Raw genomic sequence first — 14,588 nt, 5'->3', positions numbered from 1 at the left:
TCATTTTGCATTTGATGTGCGAAAAAGGATTATCGATTTACGGAGACATACATTTTGCAAACTTCAAAATTCTGGAACGTCAATGTACCGGTACTGTACCTGAATATTATACACTCAAGTATACATCTTGTTGAATTATTGTTAATAAAACGTGCATGTTTTTCCCACCACAAAGGTGAAAATTAAGGACTGGAAAATGGTGAAAACATTATACATTGTATGAGCATTGAATATCTTCGATTAGAGATATCCTGTAGCTGTCGAATGTGTCATTGGCTCCTCTGCATAACAACATATCTGAAGTCTAAATAACATTATGAAAACTCACAGGTATAAAAGTTTAGGAGGAATCACGCGCGATTTAACGTTAGCGCACGGATGCCAGTTCACGCTGTTTGCGTGGCAGTAATGTTGACATGCGGATAGATCTATAATAGGGTGTGTTGATCTGTCTCGTTTCCGACATAATGCTATGTTTGATGGTTACCTTCACACTGATCGAGATTTCTGAGAACAGCGTTTGGACCACATCCACAGCGCTGCTGTCTTGTTGTCAAAAGTCAGCGGTTTGAAATATCGAATGATGGACAAATGCCAATAGTGAGATCATTGGCTCATGCAGATTACGGATGAGGTATCATTATTCCATCTTCCGAAAGTCATACATGTTGTATTCAAGCCACACCAAAGCATTAAAGGGGGCCCCTTTGCACATGTACATAAAGTGTGGTCGATTTACCAATCCCTAGTTGACTTTCATGATATATACGTCATGATACGAACGTCGTGACTTTAAGCCTGGAAATACGGTATACCCTTGCTACACTTTACCTTGCCTTGACCGAGCCTATGGCATTTATGTAATCAAGTTCTTTGGTAGTTTTACCAATGGCGATGGCTGGTGCAAAATGAAGAAGCGGTGGAAGTGTCTTCATGTTGCATGGTGTAACCTTGTGTATATTAAAGGAAACTTAGTTCCTACAACACTTCACAAATTGCTATTCATATGACATAATGAGCATACAAGTGATAGCCAAATCCTACCCCCCCGTCGGATAGTGGTTTGGTCCTTAATCTTCGTTACGAATGAGGTGCTACATATTTCTAATTCTAAACGGGACTTTCCAAGCTGAAGTTTTACTTCCGCGTTTGCTTCCCGTTCTGGCCTGGTGCTGACGTTTCTCTCTTTTAGAGGAAATGCAAAATCCAAATGAGCGCTCGGCCACCACCATGGGACAATCTTGGAGCAGGTACTACGGACCGGAGGTCAGGGAGGAGTCTGACGACGAGTGTTGGGAGGAGGACCCTCGGGTGAAGCGGCTGAGAGCGAACGGCCGCCTGCCGCCAGCCCGGGCGGGGAGGGAGGGCCTGGCTCGAGCGATCCGAGACTTCGGCTGGGAACTTGTGAGTACGGGGTTATCATAATTTCCTTTCTGCGGCTGTGTACCTAGTGCCTGTAACTGTACATCCCCAGTTTACAATCGTACGGCGATCGCACGACGATTGTACGACAAACGTGACCTCACCTCACCTGAACGTGACTCTCGAATCTGACAATTTTTCCGACATTTTAGCACCGGGATGTCAGGAAAACAGTAACTGTTATACTCTTGTTGTTAGATTGCGATATGTAATCCCTCATACAAAGACAACAATTCGCCACTAAAGAAGACAGTTAGCTACATGCATGTTGAAGATTGTCTCAGATATGCTGCCTATTCACTCCTGATGTATGATATTAAATTGGAAAATTTGTAATTTACTCAGGACTGGACCAACAAAATTTTAATTCAAGTGGAATGTACTTAGTCTCCTTGACTTTACCAGGCGTCAGATTTGATGAATGATTCAACAAATGACAATGTCAACAAAGGAGTTGAAGTTTCGCATTCATTGATTCTTGGAACTGAAACTTAAAGCAGAAGTTATCTACAATAACAAGTTTGTATTCAGCAACAATGTAATTATCATGACTGTTGATCTCATTAATTCCTGTATTCTGACTTTGGCCTTGTTCATGTCCAAAATTTCTAATTGTTCTAAATCAATTTGGTAGACAATCAATCCAATCCTTAACAATAAATATTAACATTCAAATCAGCTAACATCGATTTGACTTAATTTGCAAGTCATTGAGAAATGATTCCTCAATTTGGTTGATTTCCAGTCTCAAACTACTTGCAAAATCAAATTAGCTTGACTACTTAATTGATTGAGACTGATTTTTTAAAACGAATGGGGCCTTTTTCTAGTCATACTGGAAATTTATAGGAAATGAGATATGGATGATTAGCTGCCCTTTTATATAATATTTTGTTGACTCAGCCTCTTGTACTGAAAGCATCATAAATCTTACTTGAATTATGATATGTTTCATGGAAATGTACACAAAGATTGTAACACCTTAAAATTTCCATCTTCTTTGACCAGGTGGTTCCACAGGGTGGGCGACAGCGACCAGTAAGGTTGAGGTCATCTTGGAGTTCCAAGGACACCAGGGACTATCGAAAAGGCTACCCAGTAAGACACCCATGAATCTCCAGAAGATGTGTTTTGTTTATATCTCAAGGGCCTTCAACTTAAATATATTACTCACAATTCATCACATTGTGCATGCACAGTAAGTTGTAACCATCAATTAAAATATAACCTGCTTTTGTTTATATTTTTTCCAGGGGAAGAGGCCAAATCCAAGTGTCACTGAGAACTACAACTTCTACACGAACAACCTGAAGTCCAAGCCAGATGGTACATGTAGATAAGAGACATAGTTTTAGATCTGTTACACACACAATTAGTGTAATTTTTGTATTTGGCAATGCAAATTAAAATTTCTGTCAGCATTCTTGTCCGTGGTTGTACTAAATGAACTTGTACATAAGCATTTTCCAATTCAGTATACATGTAACCCTGACAAAATTATAAAGCTGTAGCACATTCAGGACAGTAGCTTCCTGATATATAATACTATACCACAGAATTGTGTTACCTGCAAATTTAAAACAGCTCAAAAATCTCCTTTTCTCTCCTGCTTTACAATAAGACCACATCAAAAAGAATTTACAGTGCTATATTTGAACCCCCACCCCCTTTCTGATAGGTGACTACATTGACAACATCCACAGAGGAATGGTGGGGGGACTACACCCGTCTAGAGGAGCATCATGGCTACATCCAATGGTGAGTACACTACAATGTATCTAATAAGCAAGGCTGTATTCATACTTCACATTTTGTTTTCCACATCATAATTGATACTTTGATGCTGAAGGGTAGAATTTAGACATTTTGTTCTTTACAGGTTGTTTCCCATCAGGGAGGAGGGAATGAACTGGCATGCTGTGGAGTTACAAGAGCATGAAATTAAGGTGTGTTACCTTCATGTACAGAGATTTTGTTTTCAGTGTTTGTCTGTTTGCTTGTGTATCCAATAATTTGAATACAGTGGAGTCACAGGAAGAGATGAGGTAATGGCAGGGACTGACAGGATGGTTGAATGACAGGCTCCTGACAGGCTGGAAATGACGGGAGTAATAAGCAAGAAATTCACAATGATGAGCGAGATAAGTAATTCATAACTCTAATAATTCAGTGGTGTAAATTCAATTTCTTGTTGATACTTGACCCAGCTCATCATGGAGAACCCAGAAGCCCATGCAAGGATCCTCAAGTCATATGAGTTGATGCTGGACTTCTATGGGATGAAGCTAAAGGACAAGACAACCGGGGAGATAGTACGCTCTGACAACTGGGAGGAAAGGCTCAACCACCTTAACAAGTTAGTCCCTTTCTGCTACAGAATATATTGTATACTATGCCTAAGAATTTGAGCTCTATTTAATACTAGTATTGAGATGTTGTAGAAAACAGTGCCACACTATAGCTATTTTACTAACATCAAAGATGAGAATGCATGGATCAGTTATATACACGTATTAGTCTGTCATGATACATAAAGGTCTTATAAAATTTTTCTCCCATCAGGTCATATCATAACTACTTGCGCATCACACGAATCCTGAAGTGCCTTGGGGAGTTTGGCTATGAGCATCTGAAAGCTCCCTTCATCCAGTTTGTGTTACAAGAAGCTCTGGTAAGTAGGAGTATCCAAATATAACAGTTGTGTAAAGCCTTACTTTTCAACCATTGAATGAATGGATACAACAGTGATAAAATTTTCTGGTGGGCAAAATAATGTTCTTCTCAAAAGGTTGTACAGTTTTTGTTTATGATGAGGTGACCATATATAAGTAAGATCATGCAAATTCATTAATACTTTTTTTTTATCAATTAGGTTGAGAAGACTCTGTCTAACACCATTGAGAGCTGCTTAGACTATTGGCTTCACACTATTGTCAGGAAGGAGGATAGGATAGGCCTGCTCTGTCTGGCTGATAAGCTGTGGGATCTCAAACCTGACAAGGAACCTGGGAAAAATGCAAGTACTAAGGGTGCCGGGAAAGGTCATACTGCAAAGACTGCTGGGAAAGCGACCACTGCAAAGGACATTGGGAAAGGTAGGCCTGCAAAGGCTGCCAAGAAGGAAGAAACAAAGGATATTGACAAAGTGAAAGTTGCAAAAGAAGATGGACAAGCGTCCAAGTGTTCAGGGAAGTCATCAAAGACAGAAGAGGACATGAAAACGGAGACAGATGTCAAGAGTGCAGGTGACTCCATCAGGGAAGACGGAGACGGGCAAGCAGAGGATGATGGGAATGACGTAGTCATGGAGGCTGCCGCAGAAGCAGATGACACAGTCAGCGCAGTTCAGGAGAAAGAGAAGAGGGAGCAACACCAACGTGCCGAATCAGTCATCAAAAGTGGAGAAGAAATGATGGAACAAGAGACAGAAAACAAAACAGGGTCCCCAGAAGTCCCACACAGACCGACAGACATGGAGGACACTGATGCAGGAAACATGGAACAAGGGGAAGATGAGGTGACAACAAAGACAGACTGTGAGGATGCCATCAAGGGAAGTGAATAGAAAAGATCTATGGGAGAACAAGTACTATCTAATCTAATCTAATCAGGACAAGCCTGTGGACCAAAAATGCTAGCAACTGAATTTTGTTAATGATAGTAAAATAGAATTGCCTTACAAAGGCAGGACTGGCAGATTTGAGTAGTGGTTCGAAGAAAAACTCGATCTTTTCATATTTTTACTTGTTTCTTCACTTGTTTAGTCTTTATAGCAGATCCTGCTTCAATTCATACTGCACAGTAAAAAATTTGCTGCTTTTATAAAAATCATTTTGTGGTCCAAAAAAGCATACACATTGTACTCTATTCCAACTGTTTGAAGTATGTTCATTAGCACTGTAACCATACTGTATGGCAGTATACTTCTTCTGATAATGAAGCTTAATTTTTGCCTGATAAGTGTAACATTTACATATAGTATGTCTATGCAAAAGACTTACCTATGTATACCATTGCTTCTCCAAGTGGGGTATCATAATTGTACTATACAAAATGTAACTCCAATGACCTTTTTCATAAAATTATCAATGAGTGGGTTAGAATATTATAAGTTACCCAATTTTGCTTTGTCACTGAAAAGTACTGAAACATGGAGACCATTGAGTGAATGTAGCCTTATACCGGTATGTACAAGGTAGCAAGGTACTGCAGAACATAATTCAGAGAAAATTTGTGCAGTATGGTGAAACTGTCAAAATGACACTTGTGATATTACACACCAATGTGTATGGCATTTGAAAAGAATGTGATGTAGGGAGTAGCCTGGTATCCAAACCTATTGTAGCTGCTGACTCTTTTGTCCGCTAGTTTTGGAAAAGGCGGAAGAGCTAGGTTTGGATACTAGTGTGATAGGGAGGGGGTTGTGACAACATGAAAAACACAATAAATCATATTTCTTGAAGAAGACTTGGGTGATATTAGTTGTTTGTACCACATCCCTTGCTATCTAGTTGAAGCCAGGCTAAAAAGAAACACATGAAAGACAGTATCTTCAACAATTTGTATTAGATTCAACTGATTATTTCAGACGTTTACACTGTTTTTGACCCTCTTACTTGGCTGAAAACTATAGAACTAACTACAACTGAGATTGGGATGGGTAAATCAAATAACATCCATGACCATGTAGTAATTACAAATTCAAGTTATCATACTTTACACAAGGTCCTACTGTTCTTTTGTGTAGGAAAATGTTCACATATAGTAACCTGTATGATCAGCTACAGCCTACATAAGATGTTGGAAATGAGGTGATTTATGCACTGCAGGAAGTACCTGGTGATTTTAACTCGCAGTGATAAATACATGTTAACCCTGTTCCTGCTGAAGAAGCCATTTGGCACCAAATTTATATTGGTTACTGGGTTACATGTAGGTGGCAGGAATGAGGTTAATTACAACATATATCTGAATGAATCTGAGATATTAAGCACAGGTGAATCTATCAGCAAAAATCCTTTACAAAATGTTTGCAGTCCTCTGACTTGGCCTAATGACTTATTAAGTGGACAAAAGCAACTACTTTTAAGAGGCTGGCAATAGTTTCAAAATAGGAATGTTAGGAATGTTAGCATAGAACTTTTGTAATACTGGTTGGGATGGTAATAAAAATGAAGTGGAAGAAAGAAAGAAGCTTCTGATAGGCTCTTCCTGATATATTGAACCATTCAAAATCATGTTGAAGCGAAGATGCAGAGAGAAACATTCCGAATGTCTGTCATAGAGAAATACACTATATATCCTGCCCACTTATGTTCACGTTGGCCTTGTAGGGTATCTCCAATGGATGCTGGTCTACATTGATACAATGTGTATCCTTAATTTTATTGTACTTGTCAGTAACATTTAGATGATGCTATTGACTGTGTTGCCCCTCTTTTGCAACTTTTCTGGAAACTTGTCCATTGTCCTTACACAGTTTATTATTCCTCTTACTTTCAACATTGCTATTTTGCTGTATTTTGAGGCCAGAGGACATTAAAATTTCCATTTTTCTTACCAAACTTCTGCTAGTATACCATAATGCTGCCCAAAGAAGGTCATAGACTCTATACTTATCTTCTGTAAATATGATGTGGTATATCATGTTTAAAATACAAACACAGTTGTTACTGCTCCAGGCTTGTTCACTAGGTCTGCTGTTGCTGGTCCTGTTGCTGTCCATCCTGCTGTAGCAGTGCTGTCTGCTGAGTTCCTGCTGTTCCCCCAGAGGGACTGGACTGTGCCACAAAGATCTGCTGGGGGGTAGGAGCCCCACTGGTGGGGATGTTCACTTGCTGTAGGAGGTATTGCTGGGAGTGGGAAGAGCAGGATATGACCATTAGACTCTAACATCTTAATATATAAATACACGGTTTTGTGGTTAGGGTTGTTGACTACTAGTAAGTAACGCAGGTCTACCTACCTGCCCATCTGCAGTAAACTGAGTGAACTGTTGCTGCTGTTGCTGTTGTTGTTGCTGCTGCTGCTGTTGTTGCTGTTGTCCAGCTGGTACAGCTATCTGCTGTACAAGCTGCCCTTGCTGTGGCTGCTGTTGTTGCTGTTGTTGTTGTTGGGGAGGCTGGGCTAGCCTGATGTACTGTAGCTGCCCACCTTGCACCTGGACCTGTGGGTGTAAACTACATCTGTAAGCACATTGGCTAAATAAAGCAGTCCTAACTATCACCATTAGCAGTTAAACCAGTGATACAATGGCAAATAGCTATCATACCTTTGCATTTTCTATATTATCTTTTAGTTATGAAATCAAGGCTCACACAAATTAAATTTTCGTCACTCAGCAATCGCTGTCTGTGGAAAGGGGGGGACTTACCGGTATGTGTTGGATCTGTCCAGTGTTTGGGTCTGTCTGCTGAACCATGATAGTCTGGATGCCCTGCTGCTGTCCCGGTCCTGTCTGCACCTGGATCACCTGTGGTACCGACGTCTGGACATCTGTACTAGATGACATCACAGGGGCCTGGGGAACAGGTGCCAGTTTCCATCAGGAGGGCTTGATATGCAAAACTACTCAATTAAAATTAAATTGCAACATTTAAATTGCAATTGCCTTTCTGTATGTAGACTCTATAATGTATTACGAATAAAAAAATGTTCCCTAACACATTCAGCAATACTTTGACTTACTGTGTTCACAGAGACTGCAGCTGGTTGTGACTGCACCTGCGACTGCACCTGGGTCTGCACCTGCTGCTGGATGGGACTCTGCTGGACCACAATCTGCGGAAACAGAGAGCATGGCAATCTACAGGATTTGTAGTGGAATAAGAATCCCCAGCCTGATAGATAAAACCACTTACCATTTTCATTTCGAAGTCTGAAAAAAAAAACAAGCATTCTGGCTTTATGCTACTGTAAATCATAAAGCTTTCACGTTGGTTTTCATTCGAGGTAGGAGGGAAAAAGAGGTTTTTACAGTATTTTAAATTCAAAGATGAATACATCTTTAGCAAAGTAGTCATGAAAGGAAGACATATTTGCCGTGGCATCAATTCATGATGGAGACACTGCAAAAACAAAACCACCACAAAGTTTCACGATTTACAGTATACAGATTGACCAAAGACTACAAAGGTGGTGATTTGATCCGTGAACTGAGGTCTCAAACATGATGTCACTCTGAAAGAAAGAACTATTTCAAAAGGATGGACCAGAAAGTCTCATAGGTGGGATGAGTCAGAGGTACAGGTGAACAATTTTTTGTTTTGTGTTCACAGTTTCTACTAATCACAGTTTGAACTGTGCATGACTGTGTAGTATGATGCATTGGGGGAAAGGACCCTGAGAGTGAGAGAATCAAAAGACGTCTGGACATTATAGGCATGTTTCAAGCAAGGTCTAGACACGAACTGTTTACAAGTTAGCAGCCTTCATTTTTTATGTCACATATGCACAGTTCCAATCGTGAACTGGCTTATTCTTCCTCAGGGTACATCTTCCAACTTCCTTATATAAAATCTTTACATAGTGCAATTTTTGCTTTTCATTTCCATACTACAATCTTTTCTGATCCACCACAAACAAATTCAATGTCATGTAATGATTAGTAAAAGTTAGCTTAAAGGTTCATCTGCACTGGTAGAGATCATTCCTCACTAGATAGCTTTAGACATCACTGGCAGCCAGATATGCAAAGGTTAGGTGTGACAGGTCGGTCAATGTAATATAACCTGCTGCGTGCCTGCAAAGCCGCCCTGTGTGCCTGCAAAGCTGGTGTACATGTATATGCAGAAGGGCGATTCAGATACATGTACATTGTACAGATACTTTTAAGCAGTATTAACATTGTGGGCTTGGCAATTATTGAAACTACCCATCATCTTATGGATGTGAACACAGAATCTCTAAATAGAGAGCATTCAGACACAATGGTAAGTTTATATAAAATAACACACATAAAACACAGCACACCACAGCTGAAAACCCATCTATGCTCACATGATGAATTAGATGAAAAGCTAAAAACAGACCTCTGCTGATGTGTAAAAATTTTAAGTATTAGTAAATTGACATGTGATTGACATAAAAACTCAATCGATGGGTGAAATTGCTACATTTACAGGAAATTAATCTTAAGAAAGCTACATTAAAAGTTAGGTAAAGTTTTCATTACTATCCCCAAACAAAGAAATCCCCTGACATATCGTGTGTAACACTAACTTGGTTGGAACGTTGTGTTAGTGAGCTTGGCTGTAGCCCGCCATGGCCCTGCACTCCAACTGCCCTCTGCAAGAGTTACAAAACATGGGTAACAAAAACTACCCCTGCTCTTACCAACACAAGGGCTGCCTGATAGAATGGCTAGTGTACGTCTAAGTCTTGGTACACACACAGCACACAGATGACTATCAGGAGTCAAAGTACCATGCTTGTGATTTCCTAGCAGATATTCTGACACCTCTGTTCCTTCATATCAGTATGTGTCCTAACTAGGGCTGTGTACCTAAATTTCACATCCGGTATGTTCATTTAGACTTAGGACACATATGTACAGTGAGTGATACGTATGTCATGCAGAGAATAGATGCCTTCTAGAGGTTCCCTGATAAAAGATGGAGCAGATTTTCCACATAATGCTTTCATGTTTTTTCAGTGCTAAATCTTCATCATTGTGGAAGAACACATTATTAGTACCAAAATAAGTAAAAAAGTTATGTGTAAGTTTACTCAGGTACAGTACTCATATATAAATGCTACAGGATTTTGGACCTGTACCTAAATGGTTCTCAAAAAGGTTATTTCAAATGTTACCTTCACGTATGAAGAAAAATGTGTTATCGGTACACAGCACTAGTCATAACTCATAAGACATACAGTAGAATGAGTGAAGAAATGTTAAATTACACAAATATGGAGAGTACTCTTCCAGCTGTACAATGTCACGAGGATAGGCAAACAATACGAGTAAATCAGATTCAAGGATCAAAGAAGTGTTAGCAGATAGGAGTTAGTAGTATAGTGTGGGCAAGAGGAGCACACCTGTTGTGGCTGTGGTGAGATGATCTGCTGCTGAGCTGCGGGAGGTTGCAGAGGGGAAGGAGTATTTTGAGGAAAAGTACTCCCCACCTGCTGCTGCTGGGAAATGATCTGGCTCTGGACCGGCTGCGCCGTCTGCGGCTGGATCTGTCCGACAGCCTGCTGCTGCGGCTGCTGCATCTGCACGTGCTGCTGCGCCAGCTGGAAGTAGTACTGGACCTGGTCTGGGGCCATGACCGCTTGTCGTACTTCCTCCTAACATGCAGGGCGTCAACAACTAATTAAAATCACTTCATCCAATAAATCTCTAAAGGTTTGTGGCTTCTTTTCATGGTTTTCATGACACTACCAATAAATATTTACCATTGTTTTGCAATAAATATAGCACTGCACAGAATTATTTCAACTGCAAAGTTAAAACACAGCAAAAACCATCTTCCGCTCCTGGCACAAAATCAAGTCCTAGTACAAAGAAGTAATTTACGCTGGTCTTCTGGCACTGCTTTCAAACTATTTGATAGATTACTGGTAATATGTATGAAGTTTTGCCTCAAAGAGTCTTGGTGGTTGAAATACAATGTTGAGCATGCCCATTTACTGGGTGATATGAAAATATATCACGTTGGTTTTATAAGAGTATTCATTGAGTTACATATATTATGTTAGATTTTAAAAATACTGTGTATGAGTTCAGTGTATCTTGACATTACAGCTCTTGTCCTCACTAAAGGCAGTTACAGAAAAGGTTACCTGTCTCTTTGGTGGTTTGAGCTCATCCCTTGGCACAATGTCAATGAGGAAGTCAAACTGGTCAAACTTTGTGATGGCCATGGCAATGTCATTTCTCTGCAACCGAAAGATAACACAATACAACATTAAGATGCTTTGAGAAGGTGTCTGTACATGTACTACCAATTGCATTTCTTTTGATTGCATTCAAAAGCTTCCAGAAACACTTACTAGATTTGGTTTATTAGATTTACAAATTTTAGTTGCTAAAAGTTTTCTATGGTCTCATAATGACCAATAATACGTTATTCTAATTCTGTGTATTATTTTTATGCTTTAGTGATTCAACTGTTGATCTTTTACCTGCAGTGTTCGTCTCTTGTTGTCCTCGGTGTGGACCCAGGCACGGAGGGTCAGCTCACTGATGAAAATCTCACAAGCTTTTGCAAACAGTAGTGGGGCCTCCGCACTGATCATCTGGTACAGAAGACAAGACCAATCATGGCACAGTGTTACAGTAACAAGCAGTTTTTATATTAAATAGTGTTTTTTTATACATTTTTCAGCAAAAGCCTCAACAAAATTTCTGCTGCATTGCAATCTCCTTCGGTACAAAAGCAACAGGTTCCAGGTACAGCATACTACTAGAAAAACATATAATTATGCCATCCCTGCACAGTGTACATGTCTAACTCTCAGACACCTATTCACAATCTCACATCATAGGATAAAGCTAAATCGTTTCACTTCTTACCTTGACATCTTCATCCAGTTTCATGATTTTCTTGATCCTAGCTAAGGGTAGCTCCTGGACCTTGAAGTCTGCCTGCAATAGCAAAGACATGGACACTTGAAAAATCATCAAAATCAGCAATCATATTGAGAACCCCACTTCTTACAATACAAAAAAATCATAAAAACAATCCAACACAACCACCGAATTTTCATCATTAGGGGATAAAGAGTGATTGCAATGAGCTGTATATGAAGTTGATGGTCCATCAATAGTGTGGTGGCATAAACTAATCTCCAGGCAGATGCTAGGTTGGACTGGTTATGCAAATCAAAGAAACATCTGCTTGGATAATTAGCACAAAACCTACAGGGTTCATGACTCGGATGGCCTGTAGCTGCCTGGGCCAGAAGGTCTGCAGCAGCTGCTGGGCCTCACTCTGCTGTCCCGAGGCCTGAGTCGCTCCGCCGGCCGCCACGAAGTTCGGGTCAGTCATTTCTGCCATCTGTGGGGTGATCACATGCAGTATTGTGTCAACTTCAAGATATATGATTTATATAATACTGGACAGACATGGATATGACAAACACAGCAAGAACACATCACTAGTTTGAATTTGAAAGAAGGTTAGGATACACAACTACTTAAAAAAATTGTCCACAAGAAATTCAATAAAATTTAATTCTACAACTTAGAAGTCACGGACATATTTCTGTTCTTTATTTTCTAATGTAGTACAAATTTTAAACCCCTTTAGATAAGTCATCTTTACAGTCATTATGTTGCCTTTGAAGGAATTGTTGTTGTTTTTTTGCACTTTTTGTAACCTATAACGAGCAAGTTACTATGTTCCAGGCAACATATGCTGTTTCTACAATTTGAAACCTCCTTGATGTAACATTTCACTTTTCAGTCATGACCAGAATAAATATGAAACAAAAGAGTTTTCATTTTCAACTAGAGGTCGGAGATCTCATGTCTTCGTCAGAGGTACATCGTTCTAGAGAAATTAACATGCGTATTCTTCAATCTTTTTATTAATAATCAATTTGGTCTAAAGAACAAAAGAATCTCTGTACTATTTTTATGGTACAGAACACCCTGAAACGGTTTGCCACAGATGCGTCGTCACCCGTGTTAGCCCCCCCCCCTACGTTATTTGAGTTTGGACTGTTACTGGAAAAAACGTTCAAGAAATTCTTCTGTGACTGTGTTGAAAGTGTCACGACAGCGCCGCAAAATATAATAAGAGAAGATGTTATAAAGGAAAGAATCAGAACAGGGTGACTACTGCTCTTTTGTTAATTTGTCTTTATGACAAATAGAAGACTTGTTTCTTGTGTTCTTTGTGTCCTAACATTTGTACTTCTACAGTTAGTATATTCCAAATCTAGGCATCTCGTTTTTCGGCCCTTCGTGTTTTTATTGCGCGCTTGCCTTAAATTTAAGGTAATTAGATTTAAGGTCTCCAGTGGACGTCATCCATAGCAATTACTTGGTGTGGCCGTAGAAAATAACCTGACATATGTCCAACCTATCCTCCCCCTGCTGAAGTTATAGTACAATCCCTCAATGTAACGTCATTTGATCCCATCCCATTATGGGGTTCCCCGCTATATCCAGCTGTCGGCTGTCTCCAAGCAGATGTAGGTGGGGGATTTCTAAACACAAAAGGTCCTATTACGGGGACATAACGACCTCCACGACTATCATCTTTGAACTGAATCTTGGAGTCCACGACAGTAATATGCCTATCAAATTTCATTAACTTCCATCCACACATTCAAAAGTTATCCTGCTCACAAGAAAAATTAACAAAATGCCCCCTGTCGTCACAACGAAACCCCCCACGAAGCTCAGTAACGAACTTAACCTTGGTCCCGACAATAGTAAGCACCACACCAAGAATTATAATCAACATTTTACAAATACTTGAGTTATCTTGCTAACAAGCCACAAACACAAAAGGTGCACTAACGTGACGCACGGACCCCCCACGAAGCCAAAACTTGTACTTGACTTCGGCCTTAACAGCGGTAATCTGCCTGCCAAAAATCATGGACGTCGAATCATGCCTTCCAGAGTTATATCGCAAAATCCGCAGTTCCCCACACTCCGGCGAGACAATTTCATAGTCCTTCTGACGAAGACAATGAGAAAAAAAATCACCTGACAGTATAGAGTCATTTTTTCAAACATTCATGTATTTTTAATTTATTGCATGATTATTTTGTTGGTATCGGGAATTTACTGTTGAGGGACGTACTAGTAGGTTGCACACTTCACTGGAAGAATTCCTGGATAGCTTTCACGTTATATAATTATAACGTGATCATCTTCCGCCAACGTCTCTCGTCTGAGCATAAATGTACAAAGTACGTGAACACACGATACATGAAATTGCAAGTGGATGCACTACTATAGTACTAACGTCTACTGAATACTGCAAGGTAGACGTATAGACGCCCGGCGCCATTGAAATTCTACAATTAATATGACACAGGTACATTTGTATAAGTTAAGCGCACTTTGCCATTTCTCCCCTGAATACTTTCTCCGTACGTCTTTACGTATTGCTTCTCCGGTCAGACGCCTTAGAATTTGTGGAAGCACCCGCCTTTTCTCACCTGAGAGTGACCAATGCACACCTGAGTTGGGCCGGGCTCGG

General features: G+C 40.0%; 2 protein-coding genes across 8 annotated transcripts in view; one reads left to right on the top strand and one right to left on the bottom strand.

The window, feature by feature from the left end:
- The first annotated feature begins 1,101 nt into the window (after nucleotides 1-1,101).
- Nucleotides 1,102-5,887, top strand: LOC109480768 (opioid growth factor receptor-like protein 1). The gene is made up of 8 exons (XM_019783067.1): nucleotides 1,102-1,404; nucleotides 2,431-2,520; nucleotides 2,676-2,748; nucleotides 3,101-3,180; nucleotides 3,302-3,368; nucleotides 3,630-3,778; nucleotides 3,985-4,093; nucleotides 4,295-5,887. The coding sequence occupies exons 3-8, from the start codon at nucleotides 2,746-2,748 to the stop codon at nucleotides 4,985-4,987; spliced, it is 1,101 nt and encodes a 366-aa protein (XP_019638626.1). The 5' UTR covers nucleotides 1,102-1,404; nucleotides 2,431-2,520; nucleotides 2,676-2,745; the 3' UTR covers nucleotides 4,988-5,887.
- Nucleotides 5,888-6,771: 884 nt separating this feature from the next.
- The window catches only part of LOC109480765 (nuclear transcription factor Y subunit gamma-like), a 9,060-nt gene continuing 1,243 nt past the window's right edge, over nucleotides 6,772-14,588 (bottom strand). For 3 of the 7 annotated variants that reach the window (XM_019783060.1, XM_019783064.1, XM_019783066.1), the window contains exons 2-11: nucleotides 12,291-12,425; nucleotides 11,942-12,013; nucleotides 11,551-11,664; nucleotides 11,209-11,304; nucleotides 10,462-10,713; nucleotides 9,643-9,708; nucleotides 8,110-8,202; nucleotides 7,796-7,942; nucleotides 7,388-7,588; nucleotides 6,772-7,274 (exon numbers count right to left, since the gene is read on the bottom strand). In XM_019783060.1, coding sequence (XP_019638619.1) covers nucleotides 7,113-7,274; nucleotides 7,388-7,588; nucleotides 7,796-7,942; nucleotides 8,110-8,202; nucleotides 9,643-9,708; nucleotides 10,462-10,713; nucleotides 11,209-11,304; nucleotides 11,551-11,664; nucleotides 11,942-12,013; nucleotides 12,291-12,425 — 1,338 coding nt within the window. In that variant the 3' untranslated portion in view covers nucleotides 6,772-7,112. Of the gene's footprint in view, nucleotides 7,275-7,387; nucleotides 7,589-7,795; nucleotides 7,943-8,109; nucleotides 8,203-9,642; nucleotides 9,709-10,461; nucleotides 10,714-11,208; nucleotides 11,305-11,550; nucleotides 11,665-11,941; nucleotides 12,014-12,290; nucleotides 12,426-14,448; nucleotides 14,559-14,588 lie in introns of those variants that run through there. The other 4 variants (XM_019783065.1, XM_019783062.1, XM_019783061.1 and 1 more) reach the window with 4 other exon arrangements.

This window comes from Branchiostoma belcheri, unplaced genomic scaffold (assembly GCF_001625305.1).
Source record: "Branchiostoma belcheri isolate BF01 breed outbred unplaced genomic scaffold, Haploidv18h27 scaffold52, whole genome shotgun sequence".
Classification (NCBI taxonomy): Eukaryota; Metazoa; Chordata; class Leptocardii; order Amphioxiformes; family Branchiostomatidae; genus Branchiostoma; species Branchiostoma belcheri.
The sequence above is the reverse complement of the archived record's forward strand: the minus strand, read 5'-3'. Positions and strand labels throughout refer to the sequence as shown.